The sequence below is a fragment of the Bufo bufo genome, chromosome 5 (genome assembly GCF_905171765.1).
Source record: "Bufo bufo chromosome 5, aBufBuf1.1, whole genome shotgun sequence".
In the NCBI taxonomy this organism is placed as follows: Eukaryota; Metazoa; Chordata; class Amphibia; order Anura; family Bufonidae; genus Bufo; species Bufo bufo.
In genome coordinates this window covers 419,026,911-419,054,051 of record NC_053393.1, presented here as the reverse complement: position 1 = coordinate 419,054,051, position 27,141 = coordinate 419,026,911, and the positions used below count along the sequence as shown (strand labels likewise).

The 27,141-nt window shown below is 39.0% G+C and overlaps 1 protein-coding gene across 2 annotated transcripts in view; it reads right to left on the bottom strand.

The window, feature by feature from the left end:
* RBMS3 (RNA binding motif single stranded interacting protein 3) overlaps nt 1–27,141 on the bottom strand; it is an 830,965-nt gene that overhangs the window by 372,862 nt on the left and 430,962 nt on the right. For both annotated transcript variants that reach the window (XM_040433298.1, XM_040433299.1), the window contains exon 4: nt 24,258–24,349. In XM_040433298.1, the coding sequence (XP_040289232.1) occupies nt 24,258–24,349 (92 nt within the window). The remainder of the gene's footprint in view (nt 1–24,257; nt 24,350–27,141) is intronic.

The window sequence follows — 27,141 nt, the reverse complement described above, 5'->3', positions numbered from 1 at the left end:
ATGTTCTATAAAATTTAAAAAGGTTTGAAAGCTATTTATTACAATTCTATAATGGAGACAGTCTGAGAGCTGGAATTGCTGGTGATACTATGAGTGAATGGCTGTCACATTAACTTCTGTGACAGAGGTTAGAAGATTGAACTGACTGCATGTGAGGTTAACTGACAGTCTCTTGATTCTCAGTGTTATGATTTGGTAATGACCACACCTCTTGTCAGCTGCAGCCAGTGGTCATTACTGCATTCCTTACTTAGTTTGGTATTTCACTTCATACCATGCTGTTGATATTCTCTGTTTGGATTTTGAAGAGTTGGTGTGTGGTCCTTACCTGTGTTCCTGCTTATCCATTTTCTATAAGATACTGTAAGTTGTACTGCTCTTTGTATTTGGTTGTTCCTCTGTGCTTGTTGTTACTAGACCTCAGGGAGATGCTGGTTCGTTCACCTGGGAATAAACCAGTAGTCTCATTTCCTGCCACTACCTAGGACATTTCAGGGCTCCTAGGGTCTAGGTTCCGGCGTATGTATTTTTCCACCTTAAGGGTCTATACATACTGACAGGAGTCAGGGCCAGGTTTATGGGCTTCCTAGGAGGTTAAATTTTCCCTCTCCCTAGCCTTGAGGTCTAGTTCTGTGTCCCTCCCTAGCAAGTCAACTTTTTAAAGGCCTTTTTAAAATAATAAAAAAAAGTCAGTACTCACCTTACTGATCCCTCACCACTCCCGTTCCGATGATTCACCTGTTCTCTCTGGTTATTCTCTCTGGTTATTCTTGACACAGAGGAAATGCCCACTTAGCCAATTCCTGTGGTGAAACCGAATGGCAGGGGACCAGTATGGTGAGAATTAACTTATTTTAGTATTTTAAAACATAGGGAGCCTTTAAAAAAAAAGATGTTGATAGCTCTTTTAATTTGCAGGCTTTATTACTGTACCAAAAATCATATTGCATTGGATATTAAGGAAATTCCAGGGAGTTTAACATGAATGATATAAATAAAGCATACCAGTAATTACCAAATATTTAATAATTCTGTAATAAGGTCCAATGGTCATTCATGTGTAATGTGTTGATGGTGTAACTCGATAAGAGGGATGATAATAAATACAATGGTATCATCTACTCATGGGTTGGGCTGAACTTATTTATAAGTGGCATTTCAAGTTAGTAGGTGCATCATTTCTTTTTAGAGAACTATAACGGTCTAGGCATTTGATATTTACAATCAGAATTTCAGATTTTCTTTTTAATTTTTGGGTGTTTCATCACCATTATCTACTTTATGCAAGATAATACATAATAGATTGTCATTATAATAGGTTGCCCTTAAAGTGTTAAAATAAAGATAGGGCATTTCAGGTGGATATTAATATCCATAAAGTCTACACAGTGGTAGTAATGGCAGCTTTGTGTTCATTATAACAGAAGTGAGCATAATTTAGGAAAGTCCTGACAATTTACATTGAGTGCATGCTTAAAGGGGTTTTAACATATCATTATAAATTCTGGCTATAAAAACTGGTTAAAGGAGTTTAATATTGATGGCTTATCCTCAGGAAAGATCATCAATATCTGATCTGTGAGGATCTGACACCCCACTGATTAGCTGTTTGAATAGGCAGTGGTGCTCTGGTGAGTGCTACAGCTCCCTTCCAAATTCTCAAGCATAGCACCAGAGATTGTGTAGTGGTTGTGCTAGGTATAGCAGCCCAGAACCATTCACTTGAATATGACTGAGTTGTGCCTAGGCCTTGTAACCAATGAATGTGATATCACTGGTGCACTGTGCCCTCTCCAAGCAGCTTATTGGCAGGGTTGCCAGGAGTAAAACACCCATAGATTAGATATGGATGACCTATCCTAAGAATAGCTCCTCAGTATTCTTCTCACAGAAACCCCTTTAATGATCCTCAGCTTTTAGCCAGATCAGCTACAAAGAACATTTCTAAATTTGGATAACCCTGTCCCTGTGGACAGGCAACTGATTTTATTGGGCAACATGTAACACTAAATTTCCCCTTTTGTAGAACTACAAGAAAACTGAACACTTCTTACTTTTTTTTTACAGACTATAACTTAAAATTAAAACCACAGCATAAGATAAGTGGTAATAATTAAAGGTAAATAGTGCCATAAATCAGAAACATTATACCAAAAAGCAACCATATTGTTATTCCCTACAAAAAGGTACAATGTTCTTGTAGCCAACCTGGTCCCCTAACCTAGGGTACCCTAACACTAGCAAGTGCTATGTCTACTATGGCAATAGTTATGCCCATGATTGAAGTGAAGTTTTGCACGGGTCAACAGTATTCATAAGGGCGAGTCAGAACTCTAAGGCCTCTTTCACACGGGCGTTGCGGGAAAATGTGCGGGTGCGTTGCGGGAACACCCGCGATTTTTCCGCGCGAGTGCAAAAACATTGTAATGCGTTTTGCACTCGCGTGACAAAAATCGCGCGTGTTTGGTACCCAAACCCGAACTTCTTCACAGAAGTTCGGGCTTGGGATCGGTGTCCTGTAAATAGTATTATTTTCCCTTATAACAAGGGAAAATAATAGCATTCTGAATACAGAATGCATAGTAAAACATCGCTGGAGGGGTTAAAAAAAAAGAATTTTTTTTTTACTCACCTTAGTCCACTTGTTCGCGGCCCGGCATCTCCTTCTGGCTTCATCTGATCTCTGTGCAGCAACAGGACCTGTTGTGACGTCATTCCAGTCATCACATGGTACGTCACATGATCTTTCACCATGGTGATTCACCATGGTAAAAGATCATGTGACGTACCATGTGATGACCGGAGTGACGTCATCAAAGGTCCTTGACCTATAATTAATGCTCACCACAGGTCCTATTCAGTAAAGGGGACAGAAGGAGATGCCGGCATCGCGAACAAGTGGACTAAGGTGAGTTAAATTATTTTTTCTTTTTTTTAACCCCTCCAGCGCTGTTTTACTATGCATTCTGTATTCAGAATGCTACTATTTTCCCTTATAACCATGTTATAAGGGAAAATAATAATGATCGGGTCTCCATCCCGATCGTCTCCTAGCAACCATGCGTGAAAATCGCACCGCATCCGCACTTGCTTGCGGATGCTTGCGATTTTCACGCAACCCTATTCATTTCTATGGGGCTTGCGTTACGTGAAAAACGCACAAAGAGGAGCATGCTGCGATTTTCACGCAACGCACAAGTGATGCGTGAAAATCACCGCTCATGTGAACAGCCCCATAGAAATTAATGGGTCAGGATTCCGTGCGGATGCTGTGCGTTCACCTCCCGCAACGCATCCGCGCGGAAAACTCGCTCGTGTGAAAGGGGCCTTAACTTTAGTGGAAGCTGCCTCTGTAGTGCATAAATCTTTGGTCTTAGGTATGGTTGTATGACAAGTCCTTATACAAATATGAATAGACTATACAAAAAAGTCAATTACATACAGTTGCAAGAAAAAGTATGTGAACCCTTTGGAATGATATGGATTTCTGCACAAATTGGTCATAAAATGTGATCTGATCTTCATCTAAGTCACAACAATAGACAATCACAGTCTGCTTAAACTAATAAAACACAAAGAATTAAATGTTACCATGTTTTTATTGAAAACACCATGTAAACATTCACAGTGCAGGTGGAAAAAGTATGTGAACCCTTGGATTTAATAACTGGTTGAACATCCTTTGGCATCAATAACTTTAACCAAACATTTCCTGTAGTTGCAGATCAGACGTGCACAACGGTCAGGAGTAATTCTAGACCATTCCTCTTTACAGAACTGTTTCAGTTCAGCAATATTCTTGGGATGTCTGGTGTGAATCGCTTTTTTGAGGTCATGCCACAGCATCTCAATTGAATTGAGGTCAGGACTCTGACTGGGCCACTCCAGAAGGCGTATTTTCTTCTGTTTAAGCCATTCTGTTGTTGATTTACTTCTATGCTTTGGGTTGTTGTCCTGTTGCAACATCCATCGTCTGTTGACCTTCAGCTGGTGGACAGATGGCCATAAGTTCTCCTGCAAAATGTCTTGATAAACTTGGGAATTCATTTTTCCTTTGATGATAGCAATCCGTCCAGGCCCTGATGCAGCAATGCAGCCCCAAATCATGATGCCCCCACCACCATACTTCACAGTTGGGATAAGGTTTTGATGTTGGTGTGCTGTGCCTCTTTTTCTTCACACATAGTGTTGTGCGCTTCTTCCAAACAACTCAACTTTGGTTTCATCTGTCCACAGAATATTTTGCCAGTACTGCTGTGGAACATCCAGGTGCTCTTGTGCAAACTGTAAACGTGCAGCAATGTTTTTTTTGGACAGCAGTGGCTTCCTCTGTGGTATCCTCCTATGAAATCCATTCTTGTTTAGTGTTTTACGTATCGTAGATTCGCTGACAGGGATGTTAGCATGTGCCAGAGACTTTTGTAAATCTTTAGCTGACACTCTAGGATTCTTCTTCACCTCATTGAGCAGTTTGCGCAGTGCTCTTGCAGTCATCTTTACCGGACGGCCACTGCTAGGGAGAGTAGCAGCAGTGCTGAACTTTCTCCATTTATAGACAATTTGTCTTACCGTGGACTGATGAACAGCAAGGCTTTTGGAGATACTTGTATAATCCTTTCCAGCTTTATGCAAGTCAACAATTCTTAATCGTAGGCCTTCTGAGAGCTCTTTTGTGCGAGGCATCATTCACATCAGGCAATGCTTCTTGTGAAAAGCAAACCCAGAACTGGTGTGTGTTTTTTATAGGGCAGGGCAGCTGTAACCAACACCTCCAATCTCATCTCATTGATTGGACTCCAGTTGGCTGACACCTCACTCCAATTAGCTCTTGGAGATGTCATTAGTCTAGGGGTTCACATACTTTTTCCACCTGCACTGTGAATGTTTACATGGTGTGTTCAAAAAAACATGGTAACATTTAATTCTTTGTGTGTTATTAGTTTAAGCAGACTGTGATTGTCTATTGTTGTGACTTAGATGAAGATCAGATCACATTTTATGACCAATTTGTGCAGAAATCCATATCATTCCAAAGTGTTCACATACTTTTTCTTGCAACTGTATTTTTCACCTACAAAACCAGAATGAAGACACTTTATTAAAAGTATTAAATATATAATTCCCACAGGAGATAACGTAATTTCTTGGTTTGATAAATACAGTTATGGTCTAGAAAATATATTTTTAAAAGATAATAATTAAATATGCCACAGATGACTAAATGTGCTTAGAAGAAAGTGTTAAAAAAAATCCCTTTTGCTTAACCTTGATCAAACTAATTTTTGTATAATGCGCAGTCACACTTTACTGTAAAATTGGGAAGGTGTTCAGCCAAGGAAGATTGCCTTGCAGTTAGAACTCTACCAGAACGTATGACAATGTAACTTGGCAAGAAGGTGATAATACCAAGTTCGAGTTTTCTAGTGATAAACCTCCTTAGGCAGAAGTTGCTCATCCTGCAGATAAATTGTTCATGCAGGCACATAATCCGATGCGCATTTAGCTAATAATCATTGAAAGCAAACATCTAGTAACTGAACAGTGTCAACACGTTGGCTTGTGCCAGTAAAGCTAGTAAACACCATCTGCACACACCAAAATCTCTGACAACATCATCAAATGCTCACAGTCAGAGTCAAGGAAGCAGACTGAGATAACACACTGTACATTAGATTGAAAGGCATCTTTTCAGATGCAGAAGCAACTGCTTGATTTGGTCATGTGGAATTCTACTTGAGAATATAATAGCGGTCACAGGATCATTTATATGATCCGATTTTCAGCAATTCATGAAAAGGGCGAATAAAAACAAATGTATTGTGTTCTCCACATGGTAAAAAAAATAAAAATTATACAAATTTATACAAATCTTAAATATCTTCTAGAATTGTGTTGCCTTTCTTGATTCTGATGATGATATATCAAGTTTTGAAACCCTACTGGTTTGTGGTAATCTTGCATAAATAATCTTGCTATCTTTCATACAGTAGGACAGCCCCCTTTAAAGGATAACTTTCTTTTTTTTTTTTACGTAATTGGATTGGTCTGACAAATTTTACCTTAGTTCCCTAATTAATACTTTTGTATAGGTATTGAATTACCTAGTAATTGTAGCATGTTCTTTCCTCCCCCAGGCATTTCAGTGGTGCGGCTAAAACAGCGTTGCTAGATGTCGTCCGTCTCCTATCTTCTATATACAGAAGACGGAGGACGTAGTAGTGGGCAGTCCCGAACGCTGCGTTGCGATCAACTACTCAGGATGAAGAGGGCGTGTTTTAGTCTGAAGAAAGCCGATTGGTTGGGGTGAGGCTGCGCGTTCCTGAGATGAGCCGAATTTATTCTGGGTAGTTAGAGAGGGAGGTCTTAGCCTCAGGGTAAGGGCCATTTTGAGAAGATTGTCAAAAAGAGGTCTTGTGAGGAGTGGTTGCTATGGACTGAATCTTATTAACAAGTGGTATGTGAACAGAATAATTAGTGAGTATGCACGATCACCACAGCAGCAACAACATACCATATATACTCGAGTATAAGCCGACCCGAGTATAAGCCGAGCCCCTAATTTTACCCCCAAAAAATGGGAAAAATTATTGACTCCAGTATAAGACTAGGGTGGGAAATGCAGCTATAATGCAGAGTGTATGTGTATATAATGCACACACTCTACATCATATACACACATCTGCAAGAGGGTGACTCCCTGTATTTAATGCAGAGTGTGTGCATTATATACACACACACTCTGCATTAAATACAGGGAGCCATCCACAGATCTCCCCCCTAAACAGTGCCATCCACAGATCCCCCCTAAACAGTGCCATCCACAGATCTCCCCCCTAAACAGTGCCATCCACAGATCTCCCCCCTAAACAGTGCCATCCACAGATCCCCCCTAAACAGTGCCATCCACAGATCTCCCCCCTAAACAGTGCCATCCACAGATCCCCCCTAAACAGTGCCATCCACAGATCCCCCTACAGTGCCATCCACAGATCCCCCTCCCCGACGCTCACAGCAGTATATTTAAACTAATCAGTAACCTTTAACTTTGGATATCTTACTTTGTCTTTGCTTCGGTAATACAGGCAGTGCGGGGAGCGGCGCTCACTCACTGACGTCACGCGCCTGCTCCCACTAGGCGGTGCAGGCGCGTGACGTCAGTGAGTGAGCGCCGCCCCCCGCACTGCCTGCTATTACCGGAGCTAAGACCTAGACTCGAGTATAAGACGAGGAGGCTTTTTGAGCACAAAAATATGTGCCAAAAAACTCGTCTTATACTCGAGTATATACGGTATATGAAAATTGAATTTTGAGTGAAAATATGACAATTATCCTGTAAGACATATACTAGATGGTGACCTTGAATGCTATGGCCTTTTAAAACATTGTCGTATATACCCCCCCAGCTGATTTGACAAAGAGGATCACAAGCCTAGCATTCTGACACTCTTCAGGTGTGATATATTAGTATTAATTGCACTATACCCCAGCAATACTGTTTTAGTAGCCCATATTTAAGAAAGCTATCCACCAAGTCACCATGCTGTCCACTGTGCCACTGTGCTACAGTTATGATTCAGTGGGCAGCATGGTAGCTCAGTGGTTAGCACGGTTCCCCTGCTGCTCTCTGTCCTGGATTCCAATCTGATCAAGGGCAACATCGGGATGGAGTTTGCACAGCGTGCTCTCTCTGTGTTTGTGTGGGGTTCCTATGGGTACTCTATTTCCTCCAACACATAAAAGAAAAATCAAGACTGATAGGTTAAATTGGTTTGATATGAAATTGTCTGAGATAGGGAGTTTAGAATGTGAGCCCTATGGGGGATCGGAACCGATGTTATTGATGACAGTATCTGCTGAGAATATAAGCAAGATAAATATATAAATCTGCTAGGAGAAATAAAATGTTGATTTTTACTATATATTAGCCAAGAAGTCAAGAAAAGGGTCATGCAGATTACATTGTTGATGGTAAAACTAACCTAATATATTGGATCTTAATCAATTAATCTCCAGTCCAGTCATATTGTGGTTGGAACAAAAGGCTGTTACATGACATATACAGTATGTTACTTGAAGTAGGGCAAAAGTGCTATCAAACGAACAACAAAGGCACAACATAGGGTACATTCAAGGTGCAGTACCTTAGTCAAGGTTTCCAATTGGAGGATACTTTCACACTAGAGTTTTTGCTGGATCCTGCAGGGTTCAGCAAAAACTTTTCTGTTACTGATAATACTGCCGTCTGCAGACGTTATGAACATAACTTATCCAGGGTGGATCAGTCATGAACTCCATTAAAAGTCAATGAGGGACGGATCCATTTTTTATTGTGTCAGATTGTGTCAGAGAAAACGGATCTGTCTCCATTGACTTGCATTGCAGGTCATGATGGATCCACCTTGCTCCGCATCCCAGGACGGAAAGAAAACCGCAGCATGCTGCAGTTTGCTCTCTGGTATGAGAACAGAACGAATGCATTTTGGAGCATTCCGTTCTGCTCAGTTACATTTTGTCCCCATTGACAATAAATGTGGACAAAACTGAAGCATTTCTTTCTGGTATTGAGACCCTATGACGGATCTCAATATCAGAAAATAGAAACAATAGTGTGAAAGTAGCCTTACCTCATTGAGTTGTGCTATACAGAGAATCTTATTTTATTGGTACAGTATCTTAACCACTTCCCGCAACTGTAACGCCGAAAGGCGTCATTGCGGCGGCTCCCCCAGGCTACTCTAACGCCAATTGGCGTCATCTCGCGTGAGCCGAGATTTCCTGTGAACGCGCGCACACAGGCGCGCGCGCTCACAGGAACGGAAGGTAAGAGAGTTGATCTCCAGCCTGCCAGCGGCGATCGTTCGCTGGCAGGCTGGAGATGTGATTTTTTTAACCCCTAACAGGTATATTAGATGCTGTTTTAACAGCGTCTAATATACCTGCTACCTGGTCCTCTGGTGGTCCCCTTTGTTTGGATCGACCACCAGAGGACACAGGTAGCTCAGTAAAGTAGCACCAAGCACCACTACACTACACTACACCCCCGTCACTTATTAACCCCTTATTAGCCCCTGATCACCCCATATAGACTCCCTGATCACCCCCCTGTCATTGATTACCCCCCTGTCATTGATCACACCCCTGTAAAGCTCCATTCAGACGTCCGCATGATTTTTACGGATCCACTGATAGATGGATCGGATCCGCAAAACGCACACGGACGTCTGAATGGAGCCTTACAGGGGCGTGATCAATGACTTTGGTGATCACCCCATATAGACTCCCTGATCACCCCCCTGTCATTGATTACCCCCCTGTCATTGATCACACCCATGTAAAGCTCCATTCAGACTTCCGCATGATTTTTACGGATCCACTGATAGATGGATCGGATCCGCAAAACGCACACGGACGTCTGAATGGAGCCTTACAGGGGCGTGATCAATGACTGTGGTGATCACCCCATATAGACTCCCTGATCCCCCCCCTGTCATTGATTACCCCCCTGTCATTGATCACACCCCTGTAAAGCTCCATTCAGACGTCCGCATGATTTTTACGGATCCACTGATAGATGGATCGGATCCGCAAAATGCACACGGACGTCTGAATGGAGCCTTACAGGGGCTTGATCAATGACTGTGGTGATCACCCCATATAGACTCCCTGATCACCCCCCTGTCATTGATTACCCCCCTGTCATTGATAACCCCCTGTAAAGCTCCATTCAGACATTTTTTTGGCCCAAGTTAGCGGAAATTATTATTTTTTTCTTACAAAGTCTCATATTCCACTAACTTGTGTCAAAAAATTAAATCTCACATGAACTCACCATACCCCTCACGGAATCCAAATGCGTAAAATTTTTTAGACATTTATATTCCAGACTTCTTCTCACGCTTTAGGGCCCCTAGAATGCCAGGGCAGTATAAATACCCCACATGTGACCCCATTTTGGAAAGAAGACACCCCCAGGTATTTTGTGAGGGGCATATTGAGTCCATGAAAGATTGAAATTTTTGTCCCAAGTTAGCGGAAAGGGAGACTTTGTGAGAAAAAAAAAATATATATCAATCCGCTAACTTGTGCCAAAAAAAAAAAAAAATTCTATGAACTCGCCATGCCCCTCATTGAATACCTTGGGGTGTCTTCTTTCCAAAATGGGGTCACATGTGGGGTATTTATACTGCCCTGGCATTCTAGGGGCCCCAAAGCGTGAGAAGAAGTCTGGTATCCAAATGTCTAAAAATGCCCTCCTAAAAGGAATTTGGGCACCTTTGCGCATCTAGGCTGCAAAAAAAGTGTCACACATCTGGTATCGCCGTACTCAGGAGAAGTTGGGGAATGTGTTTTGGGGTGTCATTTTACATATACCCATGCTGGGTGAGAGAAATATCTTGGTCAAATGCCAACTTTGTATAAAAAAATGGTAAAAGTTGTCTTTTGCCAAGATATTTCTCTCACCCAGCATGGGTATATGTAAAATGACACCCCAAAACACATTCCCCAACTTCTCCTGAATACGGAGATACCACATGTGTGACACTTTTTTGCAGCCTTGGTGGGCAAAGGGGCCCACATTCCAAAGAGCACCTTTCGGATTTCACCAGCCATTTTTTACAGAATTTGATTTCAAACTCCTTACCACACATTTGGGCCCCTAAAATGCCAGGGCAGTATAACTACCCCACAAGTGACCCCATTTTGGAAAGAAGACATCCCAAGGTATTCGCTGATGGGCATAGTGAGTTCATGGAAGCTTTTATTTTTTGTCACAAGTTAGTGGAATATGAGACTTTGTAAGAAAAAAAAATAAAAATAATCATCATTTTCCGCTAACTTGTGACAAAAAATAAAAAGTTCTATGAACTCACTATGCCCATCAGCGAATACCTTAGGGTGTGTACTTTCCGAAATGGGGTCATTTGTGGGGTGTTTTTACTGTCTGGCCATTGTAGAACCTCAGGAAACATGACAGGTGCTCAGAAAGTCAGAGCTGCTTCAAAAAGCGGAAATTCACATTTTTGTACCATAGTTTGTAAACGCTATAACTTTTACCCAAACCATTTTTTTTTTACCCAAACATTTTTTTTTTATCAAAGACATGTAGAACAATAAATTTAGAGCAAAATTTATATATGGATGTTGTTTTTTTTGCAAAATTTTACAACTGAAAGTGAAAAATGTCATTTTTTTGCAAAAAAATCGTTAAATTTCGATTAATAACAAAAAAAGTAAAAATGTCAGCAGCAATGAAATACCACCAAATGAAAGCTCTATTAGTGAGAAGAAAAGGAGGTAAAATTTATTTGGGTGGTAAGTTGCATGACCGAGCAATAAACCGCTAAAGTTGTGGAGTGCCGATTTGTAAAAAAGGGCCTGGTCTTTAGGGGGGTATAAACCTGTGGTCCTTAAGTGGTTAAAGCAACATATACAACATTTCAGGGATAATAACTTCCCCTTCATCAGGTACAAAATTGTTTATACAAACATACGTTATATTGTAGCAGGTAACTATAAACCAGTAGGCTAACATATTGGTCTCGGATGCTGCTGTAAAAGACAAGTACTGTGTGCATTGCATGATGATAGATTTTAAAAAAAATCGATAAATTAATTGATAAAACAGTAGTCCCTAAATTTACGATAGATAGATAGATAGATAGATAGATAGATAACTAGATAGCTAGATAGATAGATAGATAACTAGATAGATAGATAGATAGATAGATAGATAGATAGATAGATAGATAGATAGATAGATAGATAGATGCATAGATATATAGATTTTTACTCATGTCATGTCATGTTAATCCAAATTTAAGATGCTGGTATCAGTAAGGGCAAAGAGAAAATACCTAAAAATGTATACTGCACAGACCTTTGTAAATCAAAGCTAATATTCTTTTCAGAACAGCCTCACTTGTTGCCAAACATCTGAGACAGAAATTCAGATCATGAAAACTTTCATCTCTAGAAGTAATCACTGTTTGATGCAGATTCCCTTTAACTCACCATTTGACATTACATCTACATTGTTTGATATCACTAGGTTTAGCATGTCTCCCTCTCATTCCGTTCATCTATGATGTGGCACATGTAATTAGCACATCTTCGTGATGATCTGCCGCTAACAGAACTATTCCACTCTATGCATTAATAATTAATGGCTGCCATTATTAAAATATTACTTGGTTTGCTTCCAGTTCCATTTGCAAAAATGTATTTTCCTTCCTCAGTCACAGAAATAATAAATAGTTCCTGGCATGTACACATTAACAGTGCTTTCTCCATATACAAGCAATAGTAGGGCTACTCTGGATAATGTGTCAAGTAGTTTGTGTTCCCAGACTACTTTGATCTAAATTCTTTACATATAGCCATCAACAATTTGTCAGGTAAAAGGGGAAAAAATAAATAAAAAATTAATTAAAAGCGTTCTCCGGGCTTTAAAATCCTCAGAATAGGTCATCAATATCAGATCGGTGGTGGTCCGACACCTGGCACCCCTGCCGATCAGTTCTGTTAGCGGCAGATCCTCACGTGCCGTCTCCCATCTGTCTTCCTGCTCACAGCTGCTGCTGTCCCATAGACATACAGCAGTGAACAGAAAGAAAGAAGGGAGATGGCACGTTCACCTTCCTCATACAGCTAATCGGATACGGGTATGTCACGGTGGTTAAAGGGGTTAAAGCATGTTGCACAGCCAGTGGTAGTAAGCCCCAAAGTTATGCAACATAACTTTGGCACATCCACCGGCAGTGCAGAGGGATTAAGACCGGCATCTAAATCCCCGGTCTTAATAAAGGTCCCCCAAAGTATATTTCAAAATATACCTACAGCAAAAAAACTCACCACTTGACGATGTAACAATTGTGTAAGATGACACAGATTTCTCGTGTCTTTGTTACTGACACGAGCATAGTGACTGACAGAATTATTAAAGCTTATATCCTTCTTGCCCAAGTGCACAGCATACAGGTCTGCCTCTGCATGTTATTGCCTTTTCTCCTACATCTCCCTCTTTCAGTTCTCCCCTGTAATCAATCACTGTTACACAACCCTCCGACTGTTGCTGGCTGGATAAAATATAGATCGGAGACAAAAGAGGGGGGGGGGGGAATGGGTGTGGAGACACTCCCAATCTCCCTCCAAGCAGACCCTGGAAAAGTGCCAATCAATGGGGTGGGAAGGACGTTGGGACTAGTGGAGTGAAGTGAGTAACATCTTATTGTGCAGACTTACACCGAATGGGATTCATTTGTGCATATATCCGCCACGAACTGTGGCATTTTTTAAAGCTACACCATTCTAAAGCTACACCATTTTTAAAGTGATACTATATATCTATATTATTTTTTATTTTATTTCATCATTTTTATTCCATCATTTTTAGTCTATACCTTTATTTTTTTCTTGCTTTATATTATCCACACAATATCTCACAATTATTTGATTCCAAGCGCAAAAACCCCTCCTTTTTTTTCTCTTTTTTCTCTTTTTTTTTTCTTTTAATCCACTAGTCCTAACGTCCTTCCCACCCCATTGATTGGTGCTTTTCCAGGGTCTGCTGGTCTCCACACCCATTCCCCCCCCTTTTGTCACTGATCCTTATTCACCTGCAGACTCCTCTGCAGGGCTGACCCTGCGCAGCAGCCTTTCCTCTGCCCCCCCCAATCCTTTTCCTCCCCTCCATCCCCTGGCGCCTCCAGTTACTTCTGGTCCCTTGGACACCTGCTCCATTGGATCCCTGTAACCCTCAAACTCTCTATCTTTCTCTGGATAAAATATAGGCATGGATTGATAATTCCACAATCAACTACCCAACAATTAGGCAATCTGGGCAATGATCCCATCAAACTAGAAAATTAGTGCAGAATGCAAAGGAGTGCACAGCTTACATTACATGTAGCCTAGTGCATTACAGGAACAGGTATTACTAGGGATTAAAAAAATGATGGATTTTATTGTAGACTTTAGTACTCAGTGTCTGTTATATAATTTTCAACCTCTTCATTAGTTTATATCATGTTTAGGTTAGTATAAATAAGATTGCGTAAAAAAGTGGTACAGTTTTAGAAAAACATGGCTGCCTTCTTCCGAAACAGCCCCTGTAGCAGGTTATGAGTGGTATTACACTTTAACTCCATTCACTTTAAAGGATCCCTTCAGTCAAAAATGAAAAATGAATCCTTTGGCCAAAGTCACGGAGCTGAACATGTTCACAAAATTTCATTCACCTGAATGGTGCCATTACAGAGAGGAACTGGCCATAAAAATAAGTGGAGTTTGGGTACTGCAAGAGCAATGGTGATGCCCTAAGTGCACCAACAGCTTAATTTACATATTAAGAAAAAGTATCAGCGCCTCAGATCAGCAAAAGAAAATCAACATTTTAATCAGATGAACTACAGCTATGTGGCTACGCAAACTGTTTGATAAGGAGGTTGCTGGGATAGATTCCCTTTAGGTCTTCTACTTCAGTCTTGAGATTTTACTCCACTTTCTGTCACTTCTTTGCTAGAGCAGGATGGTGAAAATTTGGGGACTTTAGAAAGCAAACGTTTATAAATCTGTCCTAAATCAGCTTAACAGTCTAACCGCAGCTACATAATCACAACATTTCTCAAAATCCAAGTGACCGGTGTAAAAATACAAAATGTTGCAAAATTTTTGAGCAAATAAGCCCAATGTTACAAGGGCCAGTTTTGCAACATTTTGAAGTCAGAATTATGGAGTGCAGGGCTTCATATATCCCCCCTTTGAATTCTGTATTAGAAGTTGACTGCTTCTAGACAAAGCTATGCTAATAAATTAACCACATGGATAAAGTATGGATACAAAACTGATACAAATAATTAAAGTCAAGTAACAAAAAATTACACATAAGCACTTGCCTCACATTAGATCAGGATCATAATGGAAAAAAAATATCTCTAGAAAATGACAACTTGAGCAACCAGCCTTAACATACACTCACCTAAAGAATTATTAGGAACACCATACTAATACGGTGTTGGACCCCCTTTTGCCTTCAGAACTACCTTAATTCTACGTGGCATTGATTCAACAAGGTGCTGATAGCATTCTTTAGAAATGTTGGCCCATATTGATAGGATAGCATCTTGCAGTTGATGGAGATTTGAGGGATGCACATCCAGGCACGAAGTTCCCGTTCCACCACATCCCAAAGATGCTCTATTGGGTTGAGGATGGATACATGTTCTCATTCTGTTTACGCCAAATTCGGACTCTACCATTTGAATGTCTTAACAGAAATCGAGACTCATCAGACCAGGCAACATTTTTCCAGTCTTCAACAGTCCAATTTTGGTGAGCTCGTGCAAATTGTAGCCTCTTTTTCCTATTTGTAGTGGAGATGAGTGGTACCCGGTGGGGTCTTCCTCTGTTGTAGCCCATCCGCCTCAAGTTTGTGCGTATTGTGGATTCACAAATGCTTGGCTGCATACCTCGGTTGTAACGAGTGGTTATTTCAGTCAACGTTGCTCTTCTATCAGCTTGAATCAGTCGGCCCATTCTCCTCTGACCTCTAGCATCGACAAGACATTTTTCCCCACAGGACTGCCGCATACTGGATGTTTTTCCCTTTTCAAACCATTCTTTGTAAACCCTAGAAATGGTTGCGCGTGAAAATCCCAGTAACTGAGCAGATTGTGAAATACTCGGACCGGCCCGTCTGGCACCAACAACCATGCCACGCTCAAAATTGCTTAAATCACCTTTCTTTCCCATTCTGACATTCAGTTTGGAGTTCAGGAGATTGTCTTGACCAGAACCACACCCCGAAATGCATTGAAGCAACTGCCATGTGATTGGTTGACTAGATAATTGCATTAATGAGAAATAGAAAAGGTGTTCCTAATAATTCTTTAGGTGAGTGTATGTTCACATTGTACTGTCTCAAATTTCTGAAAGTTTCCAATTCTACTTTATACTCCACCCTTCTACTGGAGAATGGTTGAGACAATTTTGCAACTTTTTAAAAAGTCACTGTTGATAAATCTGACAAATCAGGCTAACTGTAGCTACGTTATCGCAACACTTCTCAAAACCTGAGTTTTGTTGCAAAATTTTAGAGCAAATAAACCAAATGTTACAAGGTCCTGTCCTTGCCACTTTTTGAAGTCAGAATTCTGGAGTGCAGGGTTTCATATATTTCTCCCTTGGCTCACTTTAGATCAGTATCATAATGTAAAAAAAAAATCCATCTCTAGAAAGTGAAACCTTGAGCAACCAGCCTTAAAATAGTTTTACATTATACTGTCTCAATTTTCTGAAATTTGTGTTTCCAATTTTACTTTCTGCTCCACCCTTTTACTGGAGTGTACTTGATGTCACTGTTGATAAATCTGACAAATCAGCTATACAGGCCAACCACAACCGCTTTCCTAACCACTTATCACAAGTGAAGTGAGTGGTGTAAAAATACATAATATCACAAAATTTTTGTCATAATAAACCCAAAAACTGACAAAGCCCTATTTTGAGGCTTTTTGAGAACCAGAATACTAAAGTGCAGGGTTTAATATGTTCCCCCCATAGTCTAATACTATTCATGTTATTTACTTACTGTTATCATAGCTTTATACTGACGCTACCCTATATGGACAGTGCATGTGTATTTGTATATGCAACTTGGAAAGTTAAATGTGGACACTGTAAATATGTTCACTGCTCCAATGTATTTATACTGTATTTCCAGTTTTTAACGGCATAGTGATGTTATTGGTGGCTTTAAAATCTGAACTATTTCCATACTGTAAATTTATTCAAAATTTTAGAACACTTTTTACCATCTACTTTTATAGTGGTTCATGTTACTATTGCCAAAATATAGTTTACACAATATACATTGTTTCTATGATTTTCTCTAGATAAAAATATTAGATTTGCAAAATTATGACTTAAATATATTAATAACATTCAATACATTACAAATTATTTAAGTCACATTTTAATTATAAATGTGTAAACATATTTTATTTTTATTCTATAAAGTTCCCACACTGGCCACCAAAGCAGACACAATAGGCTGAAAGTACCAGGTTTCTGTATCCTACTTTGCTGTTTAGATTGACACATGAGTAGAGTCACTAAATTAACATTGAGGCTGGGGATTTAATGATAATCTACTACACTACTAGAACCCTAGATAAAGCAGCATGACAACCAATCAGAGCTCATCTTTCTTTTTCAGAAAACTTTAAGAAATGAAAGGTGAGCTCTGATTAGTTACTATGAACAATGAAGACAGTTTTTCTGTTAGACACTTTTGATAAATTAGGAAAGCCTCTAAATGCATCTTCCTTGTTGCTTTCTAGTTTTTGAGACTGGACTTCACAAACACACAAACTCTGCTACATTGTCTATGTAGATATTACCGGAAGGATGTATGTTCTTACAATATGGTAGCCCCACAGGAAGTTTAAAAAAATATAAAAAATGAATTTGAGTATAACAAACATGACCAAGACTACTACACACATAGATACTCCATAGATCCATATAGACCAGGCATCAGCAACCTTTGGCACTCCAGCTACTGTGAAACTGCAACTCCCTGCGAGCAAACTTACTTGGCTGTTCTTGTAATTCCCACAGAAGTGAAAGGCGGATTCTGGGAGTTGTAGTTATAGAACAGCTGGAGTGCAGGAGGTTGTTGATCCCTGACAGGGGCATAGCTATAGGGGGTGCAGCGGTAGAAGTCGCTACCGGGCCCAGGGGCCTGAGGAGGCCCAAAGACCCTTGTGTCGCATAAGAAGACACAGTATAATAGAAAGTGCATGCTGGTCAAGTTACACCTCTGAGTGGAGGGAAGGGGTTAGGTCAAGAATTAGGCATGGGGGGGGCATTTAAATTTTTGCCTTAGGCTACTTTCACCCTAGAGTTTTTACTGGATCCGGCAGAGTTCAGTAAAAACGCTTCTGTTACTGATATTACAACCATCTGCATCTGTTCTGAACGGATCCGTTTGTATTATCTGTAACATAGCCAAGACAGATCTGTCATGAACTCCATTGAAAGTCAATGGGGGACGGATCAGTTTTCTATTGTGGCAGATTGTTGCAGACTTGCATTGGGGGTCATGCCGGATCCGTCTTGCTCCGCATCCCAGGACGGAAAGCAAACTACAACATGTTGTGCTTTGCTCTCCGGTATGGGAACGCAACTAAACGGAACGGAATGTATTTTGGAGGATTCCGTTCTGTTCAGTTCAGTTTTGTCCCCATTGACGATGAATGGGGACAAAACTGAAGCGTTTTTTTTCCAGTATTGAGCCCCTATGACGGATCTCCATACCGGAAAATTAAAACGCTAGTGTGAAAGTAGCCTTAGGCAGCACGAAGGTTATGTGCTTCCCTGCCCCTGGCCAGAAAGCACTGATGGAAAGGGGGCCCAAGCTGAACTCTTGCACCACGGCCCATGAGCCTTTAGCTACGCCCCTGATACCTGATACAAAATATAAAAAATATACATAGTGGTTTATATAGACCAAAATATACATAGCTAACCTTATTGATTTTTATAATAAGAGGTTAAAACAAATGCTGGACTGAACAAATGGCAATAGGTGATTATTAAGTGACAACAAACTATTTTATTTTAAGCTGTATAGCAAAATAGAAAAATAAACCAAATTGAAAATAAAAGAGAAATAAGCTTCAATACCACCAATGTGAACTATAGTTTCACTCCACGTTAAAGGAGTATTCCAGTTTTTATTTGTTTTACATTTATTTGTTTACAAACTAAGAAATAATTTACTTTTTTAATATATATATGTTAAAAATTTTATATACAGTATCTTTCTTATATCAGGTGGTTGACCCCTATATGCAGTAGAATGGTATGGATCATGTATCAGTCGTGTGTAATGTATCCATGGAATATTTGAAATATGGCATAAGGCATATGACACTCTTCATATCATATAATTCCTATCATATAACAGCAGTGTTATATGACATGACATGTGCTAGTTAGCATATATGGCACATTCATGTGATACATAAATAGGACTAGTGGTGGAATTATGATTTTTATTGTAGTTATTACAGTAAATACATTATTTACATGACTGCCTGGTTATAGGTGATGTAAAATGGCTGCTTGTCTCTATGTGATACAGTGTTGATAACAGTATTTTAGTAGTTTTTATGTTTTTTTGTACGTTGACATACTTCTGCTAAAAAAAGGGGCATATACACAAGAGATGATTAATAATATACATGCAGGTTAGTTCTTAATAACCCAAAATAGGAGGACCACTTATCCAAAAGCACAGATCCAATAAAATTACGACTGTCTAAAAGGAAGTCACTTCCGGTCCTCACTTTATAACTTCCCCTTTTTGGACTTTTCACATAACAAACAGTCTCATTTTACTTTGTCAGTCACACCATTACTGTGATCAGAGAGTGACCCCCTGTAGTGACTCAGTTAAGACATCAAACATTATACTAAGTGCAGTGCTCTTCTGTGGCCATCTTTATCCAAGCCTATTATGAGAACAATAGAGTTTTCATACTGTTATTCTAATCCTACCCTTACTATTAATAAGTAGATAAACCCTCCATATAGTATTTTCCCCTCACAGCAGCAGTGAACTGACCATGGATTATCTATCTATATTTAGATATTTAGGATTTTTCTCTCTTTGCTGACATTTTGTATTTCATAATTCATGGCATAGTACTGCCAAAATGAAAAATGAAAAACAGAAACATTTTTAAAAATATATATATCATATACCTCTTTCTGTTGGAAGTATACCTTTATTGAATGCAATTATCAGCCTCTCCCAAGCATAAAAATACCAATAGAACGCATTGTCATTTCATAATAAGTTTAATATAGGACATACAAAAATTTAATAATATCGTGAAAAGCTTGAAATAATGCTTTGCAAAAGAACAAAGCTGAACAAACCAACAGACATCAATAGAATAGTCATTAAAAAATCCAGAACATTCATACTGAAATAAAAAGTCATCATCCAGAAATACATACACCCATAGATATAAGGTGAGAAGATTAGCCCCTTAGTGACCACCGATATGTGTTTTTATGGCGGTCACTAAGAGGCCTTAGGCTGGGATGCCGCTTTTTTTACGGCGGCCCAGTCTAAGCGCTGCACAGGTCCCCCTTAAAGCGGGGAGTGGGGACATGGCTCTTGCAGTGCCGATCCAGGCTGTTTAACACTTTACATGCCTCGGGCTTCCTCTGTCTCCCATCGGCACCCCACAAATGCGATTGCGAGGTGCCGATGTGTTTGAAGTCTACCTGGCATCTGTTGTAGGCCCTGGTCCCGGCTGTAGTAATTTCCAGCAGGCTGCGCCTTTGTGGGGCAGACTGCTGGTCAAAGTTAAAATAGCATTGCTATTAAAATGCAATGCATTATAGGGATAATGCATTGCATTTTAAAAGTAATCAAAATACTGTCTGTTAGGCCTCTTTCACATGGGCGTTGCGGGAAAATGTGCGGGTGCGTTACGGGAACACGCGCGATTTTTCCACGCGAGTGCAAAACATTGTAATGCGTTATGCACTCGCGTGAGAAAATTCGTGCATGTTTGGTACCCAAACCCGAACTTCTTCACAGAAGTTCGGGCTTGGGATCGGTGTTCTGTAGATTGAATTATTTTCCCTTATAACATGGTTATAAGGGAAAATAATAGCATTCTGAATACTGAATGCATAGTAAAATAGCGCTGGAGGGGTTAAAAAAAAAAAAAAAAGATTTAACTCACCTTAGTCCACTTGATCGCGTAGCCCGGCATCTCCTTCTGTCTTTATCTGATCTCTGTGCAGCAACAGGACCTGTGGTGACGTCATTCCGGTCATCACATGATCCATCACCATGGTAAAAGATCATGTGACGGAGCATGTGATGACCGAAGTGACGTCACCACAGGTCCTATTGCTGCACAGAGATCAGATGAAGACAGAAGGAGATGCCGGGCTACGCGATCAAGTGGACTAAGGTGAGGTAAATTATTATTTTATTTTTTTTAACCCCTCCAGCGATGTTTTACTATGTATTCTGTATTCAGAATGCTATTATTTTCCCTTATAACCATGTTATAAGGGAAAATAATAATGATCGGGTCTCCATCCCGATCGTCTCCTAGCAACCGTGCGTGAAAATCGGATGCTTGCAATTTTCACGCAACCCCATTCACTTCTATGGGGCCTGCGTTGCGCGAAAAATGCAGAATATAGAACATGCTGCGATTTTCACGCAACGCACAAGTGATGCGTGAAAATCACCGCTCATGTGAACAGCCCCATAGAAATGAATGGGTCGGTATTCAGTGCGGGTGCAATGCGTTCAACTCACGCATCGCATCCGCGCGGAATACTCTCCCGTGTGAAAGGGGCCTTATAGTGGAAAAAACGAGAAAAAGAAACACATTTATTAAATAAAAAAATTACATAAAAAATACACTTTTTTGTTCCATTGAAAATACACTTTTCAATGATAAAAATTGTAAAAAAAAAACTCTCCCCCATATATTTGGTATTGCCACATTCGTAATGACCCGGACTACATAAATATCACATAAATTATCCCCTAAGGTGAACGCTGTAAAAAATTTAAATAAAAAAAAGACAGAATTGCTAATTTATTCTTAGTTGCCACCAAAAAAACTTAATAAAAAGTGATCAAAAAGCGCCATTTACTACAAAATGATACCAATGAAAATACAACTTTTCCCGCAAAAATTAAGCCCTTACGCAACTCTCTAGAAAGAAAAATAAAAAGGTTATGGGTCTTTGGAAGCAGCAATGTAAAAACATTTTTTTCTTTTAAGAAAAGGGGTTTTATTGCAAAAATATTTGGTATCACTGTAATCGTACTGACCCAGAGAATAAAGATGTTATGTTATTTATACCAAAAATGAACGCCGTAAAATTTATAACGTAAAAATGCACTGTCAGTATTGCTGTTTTTCCCATCTCCCTCCCAGAAAGAGTTAATAAAAGTTAATCAGAAAGTTATATGTACCCCAAAATGGCGCCATAAAAACTACAGTTTGTGCGCTTATAAAGCTATATAGATGGAAAAATAAAAATGTTATAGCTCTTGGAACGCGACAATGAAAAAAGGAAGAAAAACACTTTGTCAGTAAGGCCCAAAGCAGGCTGGTCACTAAGGGGTTAATGATGCTGGCACTGAGGATGACAGGTGCATGTCATCTTCAGTGTCAATATCATTTATAATTTTACCTGATATCTATGGGTGTATGTATCATTGGACTGTGTAAATAGAAGCTACATAAATTGCAAAACAGAAGGCATCATATATGACCATGTGCACACAATGCAATTTAGTTTACATAGGCAGTACAACCAGAAAAGTAAAGGTGCGTTTTCTTGAGCGCCTGAATGATATCACCAACAAAAATAAAAATCGTATCATCTCTGGCGCATAGTAGTAAGGTTGGTGCCTCAGTTTAATTCGTCTAGAAAAAGTAAAATTATACAAGCTTTCTGGATTTTTACCTTAAACACAGCTAAATCTTATGGAATGAATTATCATACAGACATTTTATTATATTATTAATATATGATTGTGTCTCATTACTACATTATTGTACATTGTGTCATTATATTATTTACTCTTTTTAGTGCAAGTCAGTCTTCAGCCATAGGACATAGACATCAAGAGTTAATATTATCAACATTTTACCCTACATCTGCACTGCAGGCTTTCCTTAACATTTTCAATTGATTTCATTCCCCCTTTTTTTGCTTAAAAAGCAGTTACATACCTGTATCTGAATACTTTATACTATGAATCCATGAAGAAGAACTGTTTTATGGTAGAAACGCGTTGATTTTATGCAGGAGTAATACTTGTTTATCCATTTTTTTAAAATAAATAAAGAATCATAATTTTTTTTATTTTTTTTTGCCTTCCTCTGGATCAAATTGCAGGATGACAGGCCAAAAAGGATGGACAAATGTATTTTTTCGGCCTTATGTACTATGTTACTATGCTACTGTTACTCTCTGGATCCATTTGGAATTTTTTGCTGCATCATTGGACTGTACCTCTAACCCTAGGAGGTACCAATAACCCTTTTTTTTGTCCCCTGAAGAACCAGCATTTTTTGGGAGGAAATGCACATGTTGAGACACTGGATGTTGATTTTATAGGGTCACTACAGGACAAATATAGTGTTTAGCCACTAAGAGGTGGGGTTGCCCCTGTCGGGGCGGGAGCTCTGCCTATAGGCAGGGATAGCAGAGGCACACCGCAGAAAAAGGAGAAGGTGATCCCAAAAGCAAATATCGATCAACCTCCACTGACTCAACTAACAGTGAATAAGATGGACCAGGCTTATGGCACTGGGTCACATCAGCGTAAACCCTGCATTTCTTGTCAGTTAAGTAGTGACTCTTAACACCTTAACAAAGGATTTTTCTAAAGGGCTATTATCTGTTATATTTATTATTTATGCTATATTTTTTTATGTTAGGGGTTGTGTTATTTCAAATGCATATTGTTTTAAGGGTTTAGTCTTTCCTATTATATTAGAGACTAGCGAATCTTTTCGAACATTTTCTCCACTATTTTTCCAAATCGTCATAATTATATGCAAATCTAAAACCTTGAAAATCAATTCTTTAATCTATAACTTTTTTGTCTCCATGCTCTCCAATTGACAGTATTTATAAGGCACACAAGAATAAATACTGAATAAACATCCTATTGAGAATGTGCCTAATCAATTTTCAAATCTGTAGATAATTCTTATAACAGTGACAGTGAGAAGACTCCAAAACAATGATATTCCCATGGTACTCACAGCAGTGACAACAAAAAAAAAAACACCAAAACATTAGCAGCCATATGACCCCTTAACAGTCGCAGGAAGAATATGCGTAGCTCAGATCCCCATAACAGTGACAGTCATACGAGCCACTCTACCCTAACACCCACAACACATAATTACAACCACACGACGGTCTTAAAAAGAGAAGTACTTTGAGGAGTGCTTTCCCTAGTTGTATGTGACAAAAAACAGCTAAGGCAATTGGGTGCTAGAAATAACTCAGTAGCAGCACTATCTTCCCTCCTTCCCACACTCTTGAGATCCTAAACAAGCTGACAATATTGCTCATGCCAAAAATACCTCTCTGATGTGTCTATTCTAGCACCCATGCCAGAGGTCTGCCACCCATTGTCTTTATGAGGTAGCAGAGTACTATATTGTACAATAGTGTCTCACCTTTGCCATTTGGGCTTGCACACCAGTAGCTTTTAGTGATGCAACGGCTTTCTGTGCTGCAGCAGGGCTGTCGAAATCTACAAATCCATAACCTGAAAAATGAAAAAAAGACATTTGTAAAAAAAACTTAACAAAAAAAAAACCATTGACAATATCTTAGGACTATATATATAGTGAATATAAAATGCTTGACACCAATTCTGGCATGTGTGTATGCCATCTGAAGCAAACACTACTCATGAGTGGTATTTTTGCAACAATTTTACAAATTTCTAGGGCCATGGGGAGAAAGGGTAAAAAAGAGAGAAAACTGTCTAATGAGGTTTACCAAAACCCAGTAATGCCACCAATAGTATATGAATAAAAAATCTAATTATCAAATAAACAAAAGATAAAGCATTAAAAGGGTTCTCCAAGTTTTAAAATTTGTCCACAAGCCAGCTATACCTATGGAGAAATCAATATTCACCTCCTTCCTGCCTCTTCGAATGGGGAACTGTTATGCAGGTATAGCTCTCTTCATTGGTCCTGCAGGGAGTGGAGGGTTTAAAAAAATAGACCGAAAAAAACTCTTTAGGGCCTTTTCATTCCCTGCATTTAAGAGATTAAACGTAGACGATTTTTTCCAAACTTGAAGATAAAAAATGGAGTGCATGAGTTGTATCCAATTTATTACCTGTGTTAAACATTTTGCATGTCTATGAATTCTAAAATGCATCAAACTAAACAAAAATTGCTGTGTGTGTTCTTTACTCATGAGGTGACCTAAAGTTGCAAAATGTATCTTACGAGCCCATTATGTAACCAAATATCAAATGCCAAGTTACATTTTTGCAGCTTTACACCGCTTTATCAATGTAGGAATCCTATGACACTATTCATAAGTCCACAATATAGCTAGGTAGACCATACCTATCTGAAGGGAGGTAATATTCCTAGGTTATGATGTTTAACCTGTTCGTTACCAGAGCCATAAATGTACTGTACTGGAGCGAAGTGCAAACATGGCGTCATGGCCGTCTGGTCTCTGCTGTTTCAAACAGCAGAGAACCGTGGCTAATGACAATGACCAGCCTATAGATGCCGTGATCAATGAGGATGTGGCCAATGAGGATGCGGGTAATTGATTTCAATATGCTGGGTCTATCTGAAGAGACCCAGGGTATTGAAGCTGCAATTTTTATTTTGGCCAGCAGATGGCAGGCCGACTTTAGAAATGAGCAATTCTGTTTAAATTTTGGGTCTAAAAGACCCATGAGGGTTCAGAATAAAAAAAAAGTTTTGTAGTCTCAAATACAGGCTTCAAAATCATAAAAATGTAAAAAAGATTATTAAAAAAATATAAAAAAATTAAAAAATATAAAAGTTTAATCACCCCCTTTTTCATAGAATCAAAAAATAAATACATAAATAAATAACATCACCGCATCCGAAATAAATATATTTCCCATACGGCGAATGGCATAAAAAAAGTCAAAATGGCCAATTTGACATTTTTTCATTGCTTCTCATACTCAAAAAATTTAATAAATGTGAAAAAAAAATCACACACACTCCAAAATAGTACCAATAAAAACTACAGATTGTCACGCAAAAAATTATCCCCGCAGAGCTTAGTGGTGATGTAGAAAAAAACAACGTTTTTTTTTCAAAGTTTTAATTTATTTTTACGCTATTTAGACACTAAAAACCTTTATAAATGTGGTATTGTTGTAATCCTACTGACACATAGAATGAAGGGCACAGGTCATTTTTGCCAAAAAGGAAACGCCATGAGAACAAAACCCGTAAAACGGTGGAGGAATTGCTTTTTTTTTCTTTTTTTCAATTTCACCCCATTTGGAATTTTTTCCCTGCTTCCTACTACATTGTATGCCATATGAAATGGTGGCTTTAGAAAGTACAACTTGTCTCGCAAAATATAAGCCCTCATATAGATATGTGAATGGAAAAACAAAAAAGTTATGGCTCAAGGAAGATAGGGAAGAAAAATGAAAATACAAAAACGAAAAAACCTCTGGTGTCATAAGGGTTAATCCTATCATTTAATTTTACCAATAGTTTATACAAAAGTAAAACATTATGAAATTTAAACAATCCAAAGCAGCAAGAACAAACTAAACACCTACATTTCCACACCTAATTTTTCTCCTAATCACACCTAATTTTTCTCCTCCCCACATTTCAGGGCAAGTCACAGCTTTCCAATCATTTTTGGATATCTACCAAATAACAGAACTAAAACCCATAAGTGTAACATATAGCCTTGGCTGATATCTTGACTAATACTTCACATCCTTCATCATCAATGGAAAGGAATTTCTTTATTTGAAATGTTAAGACTTGTTTGTCCCAATCTGTACTTTCATTCCTTTCTTACTATTGTCTTAATGTGTCATTAATGTGTGCATTGTACTTATAAGAGTGTTTACTGTACTTTTTTCTAACGAAAAAAATGTGATACATGAGAGTTCACAATTATATGGAATTTTTTGGACTTTCCAGCTCATCATGATATCTAATAGAGTCATGAACCATAGAACTTTGCAATACATTGCAAAATACTGCAGTGAAACATTAGGGTGTTCATTTACTATCAGATATATGCTAATTTACTGTTCGGCGCCTCTACATAACTTCGGCAGATCCACCACCAACACAAAGAATTATTAAGACCGGTGTCTAAATAAACGACCGGGTCTTAATAAATGACCCTCTAAGAGTTTAGAAAATGAAGATATAAAGATCTTTTATATAATTTGCAGAGCAATGTATTTAAAATGCTAACTACTGTAGACTAAACAGCTAATTTCTCACAAATGTTATGATCATTCTTAATGTGCCAATTCTATCCCCTAGTGTTGCACTGTGATACTAACCTAAG